At 36.8% G+C, this 21,280-nt stretch overlaps 1 protein-coding gene across 1 annotated transcript in view; it reads right to left on the bottom strand.

Moving 5' to 3' along the window:
• klhdc8b (kelch domain containing 8B) overlaps positions 1–21,280 on the bottom strand; it is a 76,219-nt gene that overhangs the window by 12,817 nt on the left and 42,122 nt on the right. The window contains exons 3-4 of the mRNA XM_087781246.1: positions 9,453–9,617; positions 6,901–7,125 (exon numbers count right to left, since the gene is read on the bottom strand). Coding sequence (XP_087637372.1) covers positions 6,901–7,125; positions 9,453–9,617 — 390 coding nt within the window. The remainder of the gene's footprint in view (positions 1–6,900; positions 7,126–9,452; positions 9,618–21,280) is intronic.

Here is a 21,280-nt window from a genome sequence, read left to right as displayed (position 1 = left end):
GTTTTGACTCACGATCTTGATTTGTCTTTAGGAAGATTAGAATTAAAAATACATTTATAAATAAAATTGAAAAATACTTCACATTCTCTCGTTCACCTGGTTCAGCGGAACAAACATTGAGATAAATGATCGAGCCTCCGAAATGAAAACATGATATCAAATCAGATTCATACTTCCTGTTACTTTCATACACATTTCATTCGGGTCGCGACCTTTACTGCGACAAAAATGTGGCCCCTTGTGCGATTTGACGAAAAAAACAAAAAAACATGTCAATGTTTTTGTCAGTACATGATGTCAAAACTAAAGTGGTTACTATAACTAAAACATGGAAAATGTCTAGATATCAGTTCTTAAATGACACCGTAATGAGCTACTTATCTTCCTATTATATTTGTTGGTGTAAAGTGATTTTACTTGTACAAGGAGAGAGCAAATACAGAAATTCTCTTTGAAGCAAAAACCGTTCCGGTTGCATCTTTATACTCCTGATAAACTCTAAGTTGAACCACACATTCTAATTGAAGACAAATTGAAGGAAACGATCCGATATCATCACGTTTATACGATAATATTTCTGGTCTGCAGATGCAACAGAAGGAGAGGCAGCTGGTTACGACTCTCCACGTTGCCGCTGTGGTACGTAGGTGGTCTGGAAGGCCAATAGAAGTCGGCGTCTCTTCATCCAAATTGCACTTTGATCAGGATTTATCAGGCGCAGGTACATAACATCTCTTCAAGTCCCTGCTAATGAGGACATTTTTTTCTTATTCATCTTTTTTAATCTGCCTGTATCCGACTTCTGGGACCATGTCTTGTGAAAATGATTCTAAAGTTACACTGCAATATCATTTCCTTTTCTTTATTGCTTCACTTCAAAGACGCTGCTTAAAGAATCTACGGATGATGGACAAAAAAACTGTTATTTCCAGACCATGACTCATTTCCCCCTCGCCCCCATCATGTCAAGTTAAGCCTACAGGTGTGTTTTTGTTAGAAACAAATGATAAATACAGCATAAATATTCATCAATATCGTCATCTGAATGAAGAGCCGCCTGTATTGAAAGAAAATGTGCGAATAAAGATCAGAGGAAGGTGCTGAGCTACTGCACTTTAATGTGTGAAGGGAAAAAATGTAGATGTCATTCAAATGAAAAAAGGTGGAAGCTGACACCTCAGATAAGACGAGGGGACAGGAAATACTGAAAAATAGGAAAATGTTTACGACGAAGCGTCGAAACAATCTCACTTCAAGAAATCTGCGGGCAGAAAAAAAAACAGCCCTCTGGAGAGGATGCTGTGGGATTGACTCATAATCTGTGGAGAAAAGGAAGGTGGATTTATTGCCTTTGTGAAATCTTAAACCCATTTTTATTCCATGGGAGGACAGGATGAGGAAAAGAGGAGGATTGCAAAGAGAAGTATTTCTACTAAATAATCAGTATTAAGGTAAGGTAAGGTAAAACTTTATTGATCTCTCAGGAGGTCTCCTTCGGGAAATTGTTTTTTTACCAATAGCCAGCAATTTTTCATAAACAATAAAAAATAATACATAAAAAATAAAATAAGAAGAAGAACATAAAGAGGAACAACAAGATGATACAATCTAAGTCTAAAGATAAAGACAAAGAACATAGGTCAAAGAAAAACAACAAAGACAAAGGATACAAAGACTAACATAGAACAGAACATCCAGATACTTTTACTCCACTCCTGCCCCCGAACTCAGAATTGTACAATTTAATAGCCCGAGGGATGAATGAGTCCCTGAGTCTATTTGTTTTGCACCTGGGTAGCAGCATTCGTGCATTCATGATGATCATCCCCATCAAACGACAAATAAAAAGCTATAACTTAAAAAAAACAAAAAACACAATGCATTCGTTAAACCAAACCTGGGCAAAGTGACTGACATTACGAGGACCGCATAAATACAAAGTATGATCATGTATGAATGGTTCTAATGCATTAACAAATGTATTATGCATTTATTACTCATTTACATTTTCACACTTATTTACTTTTTCCCTTCTTTCTCGTGTGTAATTTTTCGAGTATATTTAATCCCTCAAAACATTGTTTAAAGTTAGTTGAAGAAATGTTAAGAAAACAAATTGCAGCTTATTTAGCTTAATAAATGTCATAGCCTAATTAAGAATGTACTTTTTTTTAGGGATTTTCTCATCTTTCTTCTTGCTTGACGGCCTCTAAGAACATTCACAGAGTTTAATGTGGCTCTTGAAGAATTATAATGTATAATGTTATAAATGAAGTCAACATTATGGGTTTGATTCCCCGTTTTTTTTCACTTATTTTAGTTTTTTAGTTTAGATTTATTATATAACATACATATAATTATAATTATTATTGAATAGATGTGTGTGTGATCAATAAAAACAATAGTGACTTTTGTGTGTTGCTGGGGAAGAAAAAATATTAGAGAGAAAAATCACATTTATACAATTTCTCTTCTATTGAATGTTAATGTCTGAAAGGCATTTTATTTTGAAAAAAAGACGGTATTTTCTCGGTGAGTCTTGACACACACAAGTTGCCTCAAAAAATAAACCTGTAAGCTTGTGAAAATTAGCGAAACGTAAACTATATACAGTTTACCGTTTTTATCTGAAGGTCGTTTCGTGACTATAATGTCTCAAGTCATTGTCTTGCTCGGTGACAATAGAACATAATAACAGTAATCACAATAACAATAATAATAGTGCAGAGACAAAAATACATCTTTTGTTCCTAGAGCGAATGCATCCGAGATGTTTCACTGTATTTTGTGAGAAGCGACGCCCACGCACTGTATTGAAAACATACTCATTATAGGAGCGTCTAATTAAGTCTGTGGCAACTGCCCACGTCAATGAAAATAAGCCGCAACGTTATCTAGTGCTTAAGAACATCTCATTACTTCGGTGCCGAGAACGAGAGACGTAAACTCATTTTTTAAAGCACAGATTGTAATGTTTAAAGTGACATTTAGGTGTTTCAGTTTGCATATGGAAATAATACAAAGCTAACACCAGAGAAACAAAAACTCAAAATAATGTTTATAACAAAGAAATGGGGAGAAAACTCCATCTTTGGTCAGGATTGTGTTTATTTATCCATGTTTTTTTTAACACAGCGAAGGGAAGACAAGGACGATTATCTGAAGATCCTTCACAGTCATTGCGAAAACATTTTAGTCCGAACACACACTTTGGAGTAGATCTAAGAAAAGTAGGGCCCGGGGGCCACATGCATCACTTTGACTGCATTTATGAGGACCTAGTGAGGTCAAAGATCATGTAGAAACTAATAATTGTAATTTATATTTGTATATATTATGCATTATAGTGTCTAATCTCTACTATAGGGTATATTTTCAAGCATTTTTGACCCCAGATTTTATGATATCTATGAATATTTATCTCCAGTAAAAAAGATTGAAGTGACTATAAAAATGTTTCGTAAACATTTATTTTTTTTACATAAGCTTGTTATAGTTATATACAATAACAATACAACTTTTCCCTGCTTTATTTTTTGCTTTATAGCCCCTCTCAACGGTATTAAACTTGTCCCCTGAGGAAATGTAATTGCCCACCACTGCTCTGGAGAATAAAAATACAATGTAGATTTAGTTTTCGTTATCATTCATCAGCGTTATCATATGTGAAATATTGCATTTAAATCATTGTTTGGTTCGAGTTAAAAACACAATGGTACGTGTCTCTAAATGACACATACCAGGAAGAACACTAACCATTGCGTCTGTCATTTGAAGACCACGGTAATTAATTTGAGTTTTTTTCTGTTGTAATCTCGTCTCTCGGGTAATGAATCACTTACCATAGAGTATAAAGATGCAACCGAAACAATTTTTTCTTCAGAGAAATTGTGATCACCATAAGAATGTTCTGTATTTACCCTCTCCTTATAAAAGATGGTATAAAGTGATTTTACTTGTACATCTATTTTTTGAGTTTGAGCTCTAATGTCTTGCTTTTTGTCCCACTATGACTAGTGATAGTGTTTGAGTGTTGTTAAGAGCTTAATCAAGTCATGTGACCTCCCAGAATTGATAAAGTTTTTCCACCCACACCAATTTAAATAGGAAAAATGTGACTCATTGTTAGCTTGAACAGTCAATTTTTGTTATAAATTAATATTGATAAAAGGCCTCAAGCAGCATTAATTTGGACCTGCCACAGCCTCGAGTTGAAATTAAAGAGCCGGTGTGACCCAGAGATTTATAAACCAGTAAAGTCAGTTGCTGAGTCAGAGGCTAGCGAGTACAGACGCTGTATAATTGGGATCAAGAGACGTCTCTTTATAGGCAGAAGCTGCGCAGCCTGACGCTAATTGTTATGATCCAAGTGGTGTTTGGAGACTTAAATAAAATAGGATCATCACAATATTTAAACTAGTCAACGCAAAATGAATGACTACATTTCCGTGCGACGACCATGACCAGCTTTTTAGGTTTCTTATTGTCCGTCTTCGTTCCCTCCAGTGAGGAAAAGATCCAGCGTCGATGTATGGACTCAAGTCGGGACTAAAGGTGAGCGACAATAGCTCATCAGCGCTGCAGCAGAGCATAAAGAACATATAACCCTCATCCATTTTTCATTACTCCAGGACATCCAAGACCCCTGACTTGTACATCTGCCAATCTCGACCCCATTATACATCTCAAAGGGTGGTCATGGACCGCTTCTATTTTTAGATATCGCCATTCTTGACATCGTTGATAACAGCCTGACTCGCTCAAACGTCCCTCGATCTTATTCTCACAGAGAAACATTTGTACATAACGCCGAAACCAAGATCAAGAATATGTCGCTTTTCAGTGATTCGTTCTGTATTTCATTTCATCAAGTCGTTCTCTGCTGAAGCTCTTATCATATTAAACCTCCGAAGATAAGATTGACGGATCCTTTATTTGTCGCCCAATAGATATTACTCGATGAAGCAGATACGATGTTCAGCTCCAGAAATAAAAGGTTGTGGCAGAACTCTGTGTTCAACATCATCAGGAACAAAATGTTTTTTCTTGGATTTGATATATAATTTTATTTCCAGCCCTTTATTCATTTCAATTTTAAAGCTATTGAATTGAAATTGTTTATTGCATGCGACACAGTGTGTGTGTGCGTCATAAATACAAGTTTAATGTCGACGTGTTAAGTGGATAAAAGGCAGTTCCAAGATCAGTTGCTAGATAGACACTGCTCCATCGTTTGAAATGATAAATAATTCAATTTATTTAATTTCTAAGACAGATTAATGTAGCCTGAGTGGCCCACAAAGACATTTTATGTCAGATGGTGGTCTCAAATCAAAGTAGAATAATGTTGATATGGTGACCTATTAAGATGTTGACGAGTTCAAGATAAGGAACAATTGAACAAGGACTTTAAGAGTAAGACAATGAATGTCATGTGTTTTAAGTAGAAAAAACAGAAAGATAATAGAGGTTCTCACTGCCTGTTGGCAAATTTAGTAACGGCCCAAAGTAAATGTAAATTTTTCTGTCAGATTTAGGGTAATTTAGTTTGACACCTCTTATAAATGCGCTCCAGAGAAGAGCATTTGCTTTGTGACAAGTTTAATCTGACAGAACATGCTCATTTAAAAAATATTGCTTCAATAGTTTTGTTCTGCTGTAATTATAACCACATGTTTCCTCGAGGTTTTTATGTTGATTAAAGAATCATTTCTCCTTATTTATAACATTTATTCTGAGCTCTTTTGTCAGCTTATGTTCACCAAATCCCCATCAAACATGTTTTACTTGAATCAATGTCAATGTTTTGTTGCTGTCAAAAGTAACAACTCCATGTGTTCTTGTCATCGCCTCAAAGATCTGACCCCGAATGACTTCCATGCTGCTCTCGACCTGCTGAGTTTATCCTTCAAGGCTACTGGACCTTTATTCACGACTCAACGGTTCTCAGACTCTATTGGATCAAGAGAGAAAAAAAAGAAAGAAGTTGAAAGTCGTTTCTTTTTACACTCAACTAACCTCATACGATTAGATTAGGATAAAGTTTATATATCAAATCCAATTCACATCTCGAGTGTTTATTTTCTGCGCAATGCTTCTTAATCTCCCATAATTGATACCCTGCCATTTAGTTCATACATTTATACTGTACTTCACAAGGATCAAACTCATGGCTAGGGGGCCAAATTCTGTTGGCTCAAAATCAAAGTAGACCGCTACAAGTGTATACTGATTGATTTTATCTGAGAGATTGATAACGTCTGCTACAAACAAACTTAAAAATATATACATGAAGATGAAGACAACTGAGCTCCAGTTGCTACATTAAACAAGAAGGATCTGTCTCACCTGTAGGTAATAAAAAACTCTGCAGAGAGAATTCTGAACGGCTCTAGTAGAAGAACTCACATTTCTCCGATTCTTAAAACTCTTCACTGGCTTCCAGTTTCTTTCAGGATCAATTTTAAAATTCAGTCTTATGTCTTGACTTTCTGGATTTTTTAAATTTGTATATATTTTTAACCATGTATTGCTTTTGATTGTTCAAGCACTTTATGACCCTGGTCTAGGAAGGTTTACTTACTTATTAGAAAGGAACTTACATTTTTGTCTCTAGCTCTTTAAAAAAATCCCAACCATTAGTCGACCGTTTTTTTTCCTTCTTCCTTTTCTCATAAACTGATCTTTATTATTTTTCTTTAAATCCTCTGTACATGTTGCGCATATTGCAGAATTGACATTAAAAGTACTACTTGACTCACATTCATTACTTTACTTTTGTCACATGACTGTGCAAGTCAGAAAAATAAAAAGTTAGTTCAACAATGATCTCAATCACACACTGCTGGAGGAAACTGCAGAAGCAAATCTTTGCCTCCGGGCCTTGCTACCCCCTCTTACCTTGATCCAGATCATACTCCTCCATGGTGCTGACAAAATGAGGCCGGGAGTAGAAGTTGTGTGGCCCCGGCTGCTGGAGGCCGCCCAGGCTGAACAGGCTTCGCTCGTTTGCGGCGCAGCAGGAAAAGGCCCTCCGGCTGGGAATGCAAGCGTAACGTGTCCAGCTCTTCATCTCCAGGTCGAACGACTCCAGCGCCGTCACCGGCATCTTCCCCTGTCGTCCACCTGAGGGACCAGGACCAGACAATCTGAGCCTTAAGCACTTCTCTCAGACATTCAGCAACGATTGAAGCAAAGACTTTTAAATCCCTTCTAATAAAGAACCAATGACCACTAGCTTGACCATGTACATTACATTTCTTAACAATTTGTCCAGAAAATATGAAAAGAGGACTTTTTAATTCAAGGGTCTCAAATATTATCACACAAGGGGCCAAAATCCTTTAGTCCCAGGGCAAAATTTATCAAGTATGATTTTGATATCATCTTACCATTCAGTTTATCTTAATTATAATTAAATGTTTATCCTCCTTTACTAAACAAATTCAGTACATCTCTTATCTGAAACACTTTATATCAACAAACAATAATGTATTTTTATTCCTGAACCAATCATCCATACAAAATGACCTGGTGGGCCTTGAATTTGACATGCGTGTTCTGTACAGAAACTTTAAAAGAGTGAAAGTGGGGAGAGAGATGACTGTGGAAGAGGCCAAATTAAGTGGGCAAGGAGGCGTGGAAATCAATAACAACAGCGAGACACAGTGAAACCGAGTGGGATGGAAAGAATTTAGAAATGTGAGAGGAAAGAAAGAGGCTCCGTTGATCACCGTGGAGCTGCCGAGAGCCTCCGTTTGAACCGTTAAAAATAGACACTTGAAATAAAATAGATTTTTCTTTTTAGAATCAAGTCCTTGCTTTTAGAGATTTTTGCCCCAATGTGTGAGTTTGTGTTAAGGTCATTATTATAATGATAACTTGTTCTGTTTCTAGAGTTTGGGTTTGACCCATATTCACATGCTAATATTAATATAATCAAGGCCCAGGGGCCAAATCTGGCCAGGCAATATATTTTATGTGGCCAATTGGACTGTTTGCTGAAATCAAAGTGAATTACTAATGTTGATATGGTGACATATAAAGATGCCAGTGTTTAGGATAAGAAACAGAGGTTATGGATGAGAGAGCCTTCCAATAAGAGTAAAACTAGTGTTGAACTAATCTAAAGGCAGAAGGAATTTAATTTAAAAAAAAGAAAAACCACAGATAATAAAGATATATAGAGCCAATAACAAAAAGATAATATCACAACCAGACTTCCTGTTACAGACACTTTGGTAAAAAAAAGTATGTGGCTAAAGCTATAGGGCGATATAAATAAAAGGTATAAAAGGTTTAAAGTGTTGAACCTACCCCCCCCAGGTTCAAGGTTTAAAAAAATATATATACACCACACCGTGATTGGTAGATTCCTTCAGCTCCACACACAACGCTGTCAAGCGCCATTCATATAAAACTCGCGGGCCACACCAACATTAAACTTTCATATTAAGGTGGGGGCCGCAAAATAGCGGCCCGCGGGCCAATTCCGCATGTCTGAGACTCAAACTCACAAGTGACACTGTTTTTTGTTTTAGCCTAGAATAGCAACACTTGTGTTGTTGCGATATCAACAAACACAACTAGCGATAAACTAAAGCTGGACTTGTAGGAGGTTTGAAATTGTATTGCGCTTAAAGAACTTCATGTTTTTTCCCTGTACATTGTAAAATTCTGATAATTGTAATCAATACAAGTCATAAAGCACAATCAAAGAGCTAAAACTTCTTCGTCCTGGTGTGATGGGATTTTGAGTTAAGTTTCAACACAAGGCTGCATTATGTTCTCTTAATGCTCTGATTTATAATTTCTTATTCATCCAAACAGCAAAAATAGATGCATTTTTGTGCCTGGTTGAGTCATACATAATAAATGTCTAACTCTGCATCCGTCAAAATCATCCACGACTACTTAAAGCTGTAAATAATGGTGGGAAAATCTTCATTCTTGTGCCGTCAATATATATGCAAGTGCACTAACCAAGGCTTACAGAAAGAAATGATTCATCAAACTGCTGCCAAAGTGATTCCTTTCAGACAAAGTTTGATGTTTGTCCTTATGAGCACTGGAAACCTTGAAGGATTAATGCAACACTACTTCTTCAGAAGCTGCTCTCAGACATTCATCAGTTACATCATCGCGTCTGTGTCTGAATCTTAAACAGTTTTTGAGAAATGGATGGAATTTACAGGATGAAATGAGCTTCGGCGTCGATGGGCAGGAAAATTTGACGCATTTTGGATCATGAGATGTCCTCTGACTACTGTACTTAAAAGATGAATTAATAGCATCCAGTGTCAAGGACAACACATTCTCTCCTTCCTTTAAAACCTCTAATACTCACATCTCCAGGTTATAAAGGTCAAATTAGTTTAGAGTTTAATGCCTAAAATGATTTGATGAAGATCTTTAAATGGATCAATAGAAAACAGAAGATCAGGGTTTCTTACCCATCAGGTAGATTCGGTCTCCCTTCAGGAATGCGGCGGCGCCGTACCGAGGCGTGGGCATGGAGGTCAGAGGCTGCCATTGGTCCTTCTCGGCCTCGTAGATTCTGACCAGAGCCTGCGGCGTGGTGTCCACTCCCATACCTCCTAATGCGTACACCTTACCATCTGCAGACAAGAAGATTGGATCAGATCAGATTTAAGAAGGTTGCTCGTCTCATGTAAACGTTTAAAACTTCATGATTCATATAGGGTGAATGATACAATATATTGTGATACTGTAGTAACAAGGATATAGTTGTAGTATTGTCAAGTACTTGACTCTGATGTACAGAATTTACAGACCACATGACTCTTGACGAAGTCGTAACTGCTTTCATTTGTTTTGAAACCAAAATATGTCCAAACATCAGCTTTAAAAGTGGCTGGAGTCAACTGTATCCTCTCATCCTCAGTCATCACCAAAATATGTCCAAACATCAGCTTTAAAAGTGGCTGGAGTCAACTGTATCCTCTCATCCTCAGTCATCACCAAAATATGTCCAAACATCAGCTTTAAAAGTGGCTGGAGTCAACTGTATCCTCTCATCCTCAGTCATCACCAAAATATGTCCAAACATCAGCTTTAAAAGCTGCTGGAGTCGACTGTATCCTCTCATCCTCAGTCATCCCGGGACTTTATTGTTCCTCTAGCTGTGGAGGACTTAATGATGAAACTAAAAATGAAAATATAGCAGGAAAGCCCTCAAAAAACCCAAATTAAAATGAATACATAATTATAAATAATGTATAATCTACACAGTAGTGTTGAATATCAATATGGTCTGGTTAAAAATATATATCACGATATTTAAGTGTATTTATCTTGACTTACACCCCTAATAATTAACAGGAATTTTAATGCTGATATCGTCTTTTCATTCTCCGAGTCTCAATATATCGTACTATTTTTGTCCAAATATATTCCGTTCCTGCTTTTTTCCTCTTTCCTTTCATTTGAATGATCTGTCCATCACCTCATCTTCATCAGTGACAGATATATCGGTCGCCATGTCAACATGAACTTGAATCTATAACACGTTCAAATAGGGCCATGAATGAGATGATGGAGCAGCCACTTTGCCTTGTAGAAGTGAGAACAACTGTAACGTGAAGGAGAGTGAATCATGACAGACTGTAGTGGCTGATGAGAGACAAGAGGAGGAGGATCTCAGTCACCCCGATGGGCGACACCTCCACTTAGCTGTGGAATCAACTGTGAAGGAAACACCAATAATAAATCTGTCAGTCAGAGAGCGGATCAACACAAATGCCATCACTGCGGGAAAATCCTCTTTCCATCCGTTTAACATTTAGATTGAAGCCGTCGCTTGTTTGGCTTCATCAGGGAAATTGAAAGATTCATTTGTGGTCACTAAAGATCTCGTACGTCCATTGGCTCGCACTTCTCGGACCACCTCTCGATTAGCCTCGAGTACCAGAGCGGTACTTGACTCTGATCCAGTCCAGACGATTGAGCCGCTTGTTTTTAATACCACTTCTTTTCAAGAAGGCTTTTTAAATCAAAGGTTCGATCACACGAGGGAGCAAAATCTTTTATCAGTCGAGGTTTTCAGATAAAAAACAACTTGTTTTTACTAGTGATGGTCTGATGAAGCTTCATGAAGCAGTGTCATTATTTTTAGAGTCCACTAGATGGCGTCTCTACACTATTTTCCTTTGAACAAGTGTTCTAATGAAACATCACATTCTTTTTTATCTGATGGCGCCACCTACATGAAGCTTCACCAGCACATCACTAGTTTTTACTAAACAGAAGTCTATCTTTTTATTCTTCAAGCTTCAAATTCCAGATTTATTTTTTTATTATTCAATATAATTCTCGACATCCATCTCTGTTCCATATCTTAAACTTCTTAAACATATCTTAAAAAAATCTTTATAGGTCACCAAATCAACATGAATCTACGCTGATCTTAAAATAACTGTCAAGACCACCTCTTGTTCAGGTTCCTAAGGACACGAGGACAACTCAAATGTTACATTCAATCACTTTTATTTCTTTCGGCTTCTCAGTATTAAGGTTGTAAACCATCGAAGACAGACAATACAAAATATTTTAACTACCCATTTAAATTAAACATTTCTAATTAATTTTAACTGAATTTAAACATTCTAAATTCATTTTAAATTAACTTAAACATTCAAACATTTTAAAATCATTTAAATATTCAAATATTTTAAATTTATTTACACATCTTAAATCAAATATATTAAATGAATTAACAAGAACGAAATCCAATTTCATGAATTTTCCAAAACTTTTTAGTTAAGCTCTGCTATTTAACTTTGTACTATTCTTTTGAATTTTTTACCTTTAATTTTCCAAACTCAAATGAAATGTTATTTTATCAAAACCCATTAATCACAAAATCAATATAGCAAATGCTGCAATATGTTTCCTTAACTACTATTTACCGCAGTTAAACATAAATTTGAACATCTCAGAAGCATTTCAAACACAATGAAAGTAAATCAAACATTTCACCGACCATTGGCGTCTTTGGACTGAACCCACTGTGAACTTGGAGCGTCTTCTCTCTCTGACTGACTGAACCTCCATGACTTCACAGGTGATCCACATTAGTGACAATGACTGAAGCAGCTGGTTTTTGCTGCTCCTGATGCACTCTGGGAAGTGTGGTTCTTTAACACATATCGAGATTCAGCCGAACAATAACCACATAACAGTTGGTGGACAGGATTTGGTCTCCAGTTTGCTGTAGACAGCAGTCGCCAACATCCAATCGAAAAACTATCACACGATTTGTCAGACGAGAAGATATTATACTGTATTTTGTTAAGAAAAATTTATATAAATATTTATACAGAACTATTATAGACCATCTTATATCTCCCTGATGATTTTGTAGTGAAATGCTCTAGATAAATATCTTATTTTTCAATTAAGTCTCTTGTTTTGGGAAGTCAAAATATTTATTTAACTAGGTTAGAAGCCCCTAAATACCTGAAAACCCTCTTAATTTTAACAACTCCATGAAGATGTTTCCTCTTTTAGGGGATACAGGACGTGATCCCTCGATCCAAGCTCATAAACAATCATCTACATGTTCAAAATGGATATAATTTGTTCAAATTCATCCACTTGTTAGTCTCCAAATGTCTCCTCTCTTAGCAGCAGGAAAGAAGCCTTGAGCCTTAAAGGAAGAAAATGGACGGCGAAGCAGAAATATGAAAGTTGGACGGCCGCTCCATCTCCAGACATCCTGCAGTGGCTCCACTCGGATGATAGATTGCAGAAAACACCCACAGCGCAGCTAATATAGATTAACCAATAGTTGATCAATAAAAAAAAAGCTCCCCCGCCGGGCGTATAGCTTGAGCGTGCACGACTCTAAAAGTCGCCGGTAATGTGTGCAGCACCGTGTCGTACCAGCGCCGTCTCAACAACACCTTGAGAAAAAACCGAGGCTCCGAGTGGATTTTATTGGCTCAGACCACTGAGGCCGAACACGGCAATAAATACAAGAAAAGATAAAGACAGGAGGTGGAGAGGTGAGGACCGATCCTTTTGGCTTTGATAATGGAGGGAACAGAGACATGAAGTGTCGCCTGACCTTCTGGCTCTCCAAACCACTTTCAAAAATCGCAGACGAATCAATTTTTCAACCCCTTAAATATAAAAAAAACAACTAAAATAAACGACAAAGACTATGATCAAAAGATAGAATGATATCTTGACCTCTAAAGATGCCAGTGTTTAAGATAAGGATTATAGGCGTCAACAATTAAGAGTGAAACGGAAAATAAAGATCAATTAAGCCTCTAAAGAATGTAAAAATGTATCATATACGCACAAGGATTTGTTAATATGAATTTTGTTCGCCCCGTGACCTCGTCTGCTGAAACACTTTGGCCGCTCCTATGACTAAGTTTGACACCCCAGCTCTAAGGGTCATTAAAACAAAGTGAACCGCAAAAGAGCACTGTCTCCATCTGACCTTCACTTTTCTTCGACGACTGTCATGAGACTCACCGCAGCCTTTACTTTAACATACGCCGACATTCAAGTGTTTCTGTGAAATAAATGATTCATAGAACAGTCCTGTATGCACTTTGCTGGAGAAACGGTCAAATCGATCTCTTTCCATTGGACCGTGAGTAACATGGTCGATTTTGACTCAATTATTTTAAAGCAAATTTGAAATGGGATTAAGCCCCGCCCACTGAAAACACTTTGCTTTTCTGGAGATTAAATCTTGTTTAGGGCAACCACACCCACTCTACTGTGGTTGGTCAATCATCAATGTTTGTTACCGCAAGTCATCAATCTCAGAAGTGTCCACCTCCAAGGGACTCGTTGTACAAACAAAGCGGGGCTTGATTACAGCTGGCTGGAGGAGGAGTGAAGCTATCATAATGGACTACGCTCTCGTAACCTCTCATTCGCAGAGATTTTGGGGGAGATTTTTTAAGTAATAAGTTATAAACATGGTCATGATGGGGAATTTACTGCATCTTGAAGAGGAAGACTTCAACATTTGAAACACGCGAGTCAAGAAAGTTTAACATTAATTTCCCTTTAAATAATTCCTTTCTTTGTGTTCATGCTTTGTCAAAATATTTTATGGTAAATATTTATTGACACTCTTCTAGTGTAGGGTTCCCACTGACAACTTTAATGTCTTTTAGGTTTGGATAAGACCAGTAAAAATAAATATAGATTTTGTGTTTCACTCATTTTCACCAGTTTATTTTTGAGTAACCTTAACTGAAACGAGCGTCTTGACGTTTCATGAGTCCCAGTTTAATATTACTTTAGAGAAAATACCATCTTTTTTTCAAAATAAAACACTTTTCAGACACTAATGATCAATAGACAAAAGTTCAGTTCCAGTAGATTTCAGTGTTAAAGAAAACCGAACAAAATAAAATCACAGTCAAGAAAAAATCTCTCAATTCAATCTCTGCTGAATAAGACGTTTATTTTATTGATATTTGGCAACGTTCCTCCCTCTGGGTCAGGGAATTGAAAGCAGCTTTTATCGACCGACACATAATTCATGCTGCGATTTGACTTTCCATTTTTATGGCCGTCGAGATAAAACGACAAAGGCAGCGAATTAGCTGCAGAGTTAATTCAGTCGTTGTTTCATCGTAAAGCAGCAGGTTTTCGCGACGCACAAACGAGACTTCAAATTGTCTCATGTTAACGTGACATCGTGACACAGATGAAGGTCGCGCTCGTACGCTTGTGTCAGATTAACGGCTGTCGTGTTTGAGAGCCGGCGTGTCGGGACGATAACGTGAAGTGACACGTCTGCTGTGATGCAGACCGGGCTGGCACTCGTTGGTCACGTGACGCGAAAACCTGCCAGCTCTCGTCAGGCTTTCGGCACAAAAAAAACAAACAAAAAAACACACACAACGGCACCTTCTCGCAAACACTCGACGCCTCCGTTCCTTGACGGAAACGTACCTGGACAGAACCTCAAACACCAGCCTCGTTATTCGACGACAGGCTGACATCTCACATGATCGCTCTGATCCCCGACACGTCGAGCGACTCGAGCACAAATTGCCTGCGAGGTGCAAACAACTCGACAACATCCTACACAATGTCGACAGAAGGTCTGCCAAGCAGTAGGTGAAATGTACCAGGAAGTACTTTGTTGATGTAATTAACTTGGCCTGGACCCTGCTACCCTCTCTGTCGCTCATCCCCCTCTCAATCACCTTCTCCCTCCCAGGGAGTCTGGTTCTGCTCGAGATTTCTGCCTGGTTTCTGTCCCTATTGTTTCTCTGGGACTTTCTCTTTTTTTGTGTTGCGTTGTTTAAACCATAACGGGTATCAAAATATGAGATCTGGGATTATAATCTGACACATTAAATACCATTTTTATTATTTCAAATATTTCGATTTCAAGGACAAATTTGACAGGGAAGAACGACTTTAAAAAAAAAAAAATGAAATCCACATCATCCTTCAGGCGTGTTGTGCATTGCTGTGTTGTGTTATTTAAGGCTTTTTGTTTTTATTTACAGTAGTATAATTAAATAAATATATTTATTCCAATCAATTAATTCATTTAAAATAAGGAAGTAGTGTTACTTGCTGAGTCTATTAAATTAAGTGTATACTGTCAAATGACTTTTATGGTATATCCAAAAAACTCCAACATATTTAAATACATATATTAATAATCAAAATGGCAATATTTGTATTAAAAATACAATACAACGCAATTACATTTTTCACCCCAAATCGTTGAGCTGTTCATTTGAAACCGTTTTTTTTTCTACTTTTTTGGCTCAATAATGCTTGAAAAATCACACGGAAAAGTGAAGTAAAAGTGAGTTTTCTCCTCGTAATTAATTGCGTCGCAGAGAAGAGCTGTTCGACAATAGAGCAAAGGCTTCATTCTTTATATCACTTCGCCGTCTCATTCTTCATTATCCAGGGTCAGTTCCCGGGGGTAACACCTCACCATAGTGAAGTGGTTTGTGTGTCCTAGTTTCACTTCAGGTGCAGAAACAACACAACAACCCGTCACATCAGTTTAGTGAGGCCGGTAGAGCAACACATATTTTAATGCTCCACTTCGGCTTCATTCACTTCGAACGTCTCCGAAACAAAACTGTCTAATTTAAGAACCAACAGGTATCGGGTAAAACCTTAAGACACATTTTGTCTTTAATCAATCAACCTCTTCTTTCGTTACCAAGATTAGAATTTAATTAAGGAAGTCGCTAATATATACTGATAAGCTTTTTTTCTCTTCCGGACACACTGGCATGCTGCGGTGAAGAGTGAGTGAAAAGAGAGAAGACCTTCATTTTATGGTAATAAGTACTAATCAGTGCAGTGACTCAGAACGCTGCAGTAGCTATAGATTCTTTCAAAATGACTTTTCAGGGACTTCTATAGACAATCATTTGCACTTTAAATGGCAACTAACTTCCTCTCCAATATGCAGTAAGTCCCTCATAATGACCATGTTTTGAACGTGTTACTGTATAAAGTTCTCCCCCGTCTGAAATCTCAGCGAATGAGAGGTTACGAAAGTGGAGTCCATTATGACGTAATAATGGCTTCCCTCCTCATCCAGCCCGCTGTAATCACGCCCCGCTTTGTTTGTACAACGAGTCCCTTGGAGGTGGGGACTCCTGGGATTCATGACGCGCGATGACAAACCTCGATGCTTGACCAATCACAACAGAGTGGGTGTGGTTATCGTGAACAATATTTCCTCCTCAGAAAAACAAAGTGTTTCAGTGGAAGGGCCTTAAGCACATTTTCTAATGTAAATATTTCAACGAAAAGAGAGTTTTGCAAAGTTTTTTCAAGGAAAGCAAAATAAAACAAACAAAAAAACAATAGTGATTAAATACATCTGGTTTAAAAACCTGATTATAGAAGGTGTAAGATGTTTTTATTTAGAATACAGGCTGAAAATATCTTTCCAAAAAATAATATTTCCCCTGTGGAAATGTGCCAAGAACAACTGGCAACAACCAAATGATCAGGGCAAGGATTAGCAGATATTAATTGACAGTCTGGTCGGAGCTAAAGAGGATTAACCATCAAAACTAACAGAGGAGAGAAGAGAATGTGGGCTGGTGAAGGTGACGGTGTTTCAGGAGGGAAAATAATTTTCATATCCACAAGTCTAGGATTGTATCGTGTCGATATAAGAGCGAAGAAATGCAATTTTTGGTTTCTATTTATTTTTCCTTTGACAGTGAAACAACAACTTGTGAAACTATTGTGTCCTCAATGGACCGTTTCCACTTTCACTTGCTTCAAGAAAACAATCTTAAGAACAAGCAACTGATGTATTTATGGAAGTATAGCAGAGCCATCGGAATATTGAATGATTCAATCTGGCAACTTATTTTTTAAAAGTTGTTTTTAATCGTGTAGTTTTTTTTTTTTAATATTTAATAATAATAAAAAAATGGAATATTTTCTTTTTAATATTCCAATTTCTCATAATAAAAAACAAAACAGTTTTAGATCCAATATTTTTTTATTTGTACCCTATTCAATTTAATATAAGGTAAGGTAAAACTTTATTGATCCCTCAGGAGGTCTCCTTCGGGAAATTGTTTTGATATTATATCTTTGATATGTTTTGATATCTTTGATAAATATGATATATTAGTGACATTTTTAAATGTGTTTAAATAGCTCCAAATAAAAACAAGTTAGAATATATATATACCCAATTTAAAAATAATAATGATTAATAATAATTATGAAAACAACGAGACAAATTTAGACTTCTTAAAATACAAATTATTGAATTAAATTATCAAATGAAAACCTTTTAATACAAAAGACTTTTGAATCTAATTAAAAGAAACAAAAAAACAACCTAAACAGTCAAACATTAATCTTTTTTTTTTTTTTTTAATTTGAAATCTTGAATTCAACCAATCATTACGTGATGACATGGATATCCTTGTATTTTTTTTTTTTTTTTTCCAATTGAGTATCAAACTGACTTATTTCTTCCCTGCACTGGTTTCACATTATTCAAACAAATGAAGACAGTTGGACGCGAGTCGTTCTAGTATTGAGCAGATGGACTCACAGAACTTGAACTTGACTCACAGAACTTGTCACTGATCCGTCCTTCATATCCGGTGCTGCATGTTAACACAGGGTCCCAGAGAGAATTCTGCCGACAGCAACCATTGCCTGCGCCTCTGAAAAATCGTGGCTGACACTTATTATTTTCAGTTTCCTGTCGAGGACTGGAAAAAAGTCATCTAAAAATGAGCAGATCCCGTCTTCACCTGTAGCCCAGAATAGGTTTTATTAAACATGTCTCTAGGCCCGTGAATAAGAAATGGCTCTTTTAAAGCTTTAATTTCTCGAGGGACCAAATGAAAAAAAGTTGATACAAATCCAGACCAACACGATCTCAATTACTGTATGTTCCCTAATGTGTCGCTGTTCTTCGTACACAGAATTAAGGAGCCTAAATAAAAGATACAAGCTCATCTACTTAAGTGGCCACAAAGTGATTACACTGCGTGGTCTGCTCGAGAAATCGCCCGAAGACACGCCTAATGCCAGACTGATTTAAGACGACGACAGAGTTCTTGCCAGGAAGAAAATGGCACCACTGCAGACTTAACAGATACAGGGGCAACCATACAATATATAGTGATACTGTAGTAACAAGTATATATGTGTAGTATTGTCGAGTACTTGACTCTGTTGTTGCGGAATTTACAGACCACATGACTCTTGACGAAGCTTTCATTGTTTTGAAACCAAAATATGTCCAAACATCAGCTTTAATAGATGTCGACTGCATCCTCTCGTCCTCAGTCACTGCCGGGATCTCGCAGGATTTCTTTGCTCTTATATTAACTGTTGTTGTGGTTCATTAAATATTGCGTCCGATAGAACCAGAGCATGTGTGTAAGATCATACAAATGTACTCACTTAAAAACATTTAATCAGAGGATTCATGATTTATTTTTAACACTGTTAGTTTTGACTTGCTCTATACTACCGGCCAGAATAATTTTTTCATTTAAGTCACAAATAGAAACCTTCAAAAGATTGTATTTTACACACACGATTGAACTAAAAAAAAAACCCAAACAAACTGTACTAAAAAAAGAGATATTAAAAGGCCAAAAAAAAAAGGATAAACAAAATGTTAGTCTTTTAACTTGTGAACATTGATACATTATCATGGGGAAAACAAATCATGTATTTTTTAACAGCCCTAATAATATATTTTTTACCTCAATGTTGTGTTGTATTGTATCTTGTTATTTCTTCTATTTTTGTTATTTTTCTTGATTGTATGCAATCGTCCAATCGTGGCCCACAGCAGATGTCTTTAGGACTACATCTGTATTATGCTCCTCTGACGTTATTAAAAGACTTTTAAGATCAACATGGATCTAGATCAGGATCATCAATTGTTGAGGTCATTAGTTTGAACAAAATTAAATGTTTAACAAACAGTCCAAAAAAAGTACGAGCACGATTTTTACGCTTAATCCATTTTAAAAATCGATTTCCTCCTTATGCATCAATCACTTGCATCTTTATAAGTAAATATTAACATGAAATTAATCTACACGGGCCACTTTAAATTACTAGGCGGACCAATTTTGGCCCCCGGGCCAGAAGATAATTTCATGTGATGGTTTCATTCTGCTATTGCACACTACTTGCACAAAGGAACTTCAAATGGAACCACATTCTCTCAGAAATAGCCATAATTGAGAATTTAAAGATATAAAAAAAACAAAAAACATACAATGTATTGTAACTTGAGCTAAGACTATTGAAACATTATCTCATGTTTCATCAGCTGTTGCATCAGCAGGTTTTCACCCGCAGCAATACACTATTGATATCACAACCTTCCTATAGAAAGTGGAGGTTACAAGACAGAACGGGATTTCAAATGGCAGCCTGTGTTGAAAAACAAACAAAATTAAATTAAACACTAGAAAAAAATGACATAAAAAGGAATCATTGGAGATCCACTGGCATCAAAGAGTCTCTCCAGATGTGCATCAACAACTGGATCAGGCAAACATCAGGCAGAGCGAGCGTTCAGGCAGTAAAGCACTCGTGACAGTCGCCTCGCGCACCTGAGTTTCCTCATCCTGAGCAAAGACAATATTCCTTCTTTCCCGCCGGCAGCTTGTTGCTGCATGCATGGCTGCACCAGCAAATGTGTTCCGTCGCCCTCTCAGTCTTTTTTTTTTTTTGACTGGAGTGAACAAATGTGTCATTTTCTTTTGTTCCGAGTAATGAAGCAAACAATTCTGCTCTGCGTGTCGTGCGGGCCCCTGTGAACGGAGACGGAAGGTTGTGTTGTTGTTGTAACCGGAGCCAAGAAATCAAGTACCAGCATCAAAATGAAATAAAACTTTAGTCACAATATGCAAGAAAACGTCGATACACTGATGTATCGCAATTTTTTTTTTCCCTAAATACCGTATTGATTCATCATCACTGCATTGTTTTGTTTTTTCTTCTAAATTTATTTTTGGTTTTCACGATCACCTTTAATTTCTATTGTACTTAAGATATCATGTGTAAAATATATATATTTTTTTATTTACAATTAGTCATATGTCCTCTGTAGGTAAAGGGACAATAGAACCTGCGAAACCCCGGCGATGACTAAGGATGAGAGGATACACTTGATTCCAGCAGATTGTTTTTAAGATTGGTTTTAAAACCAATTAAAGCAGTTACGACTTAGTCAAGAATCATATAGTGTGTAAACTACGTAATGACCAGAGACAAGTACTTGGACAATACTGTAAAGAAAATATACTGTACATCCTTTTGCCTATGATATCACAATATATGGTATCGTCGCCCCAGTATCGCGATACATATCGTATCGCAAGATTCTACTGTTTTTTTGGCCCAAATTAAACTTTTTGGTGAATTTTACTCTTAGTTTGTTCATTTAAAAATAAGATTTAATGAAATAAAACAAGATGAATAAAATAATATAAAACAATTGTAAACATTAGTGGTTTAAACGAATAAAGCTGCTCATTTGGAAATAATTAATATGGTACATGGAGGGAAATTAATACAAAATAAAAGGGTCGGATCCATGAAGCGTGAGCAGATCGGATTAGTGTGTAAAACGTGGGCAGCAGGAAATTTAAGGGATTTTGACATTCATCAATATTTTAGTGGCTCCTATCTTGCAAAAGATACTCAGAAAATCCTGCTCCAGAGCAGTATGTGAACGATACTGTGCCTTTAAAAACACGACAAGAAATAAAATATATTACATATTGTC

The sequence above is a fragment of the Callionymus lyra genome, chromosome 19, assembly GCF_982586985.1.
Source record: "Callionymus lyra chromosome 19, fCalLyr1.hap1.1, whole genome shotgun sequence".
In the NCBI taxonomy this organism is placed as follows: Eukaryota; Metazoa; Chordata; class Actinopteri; order Syngnathiformes; family Callionymidae; genus Callionymus; species Callionymus lyra.
Note: the sequence above shows the minus strand (reverse complement) of the source record. Positions and strands in the feature narration are given on the sequence as shown.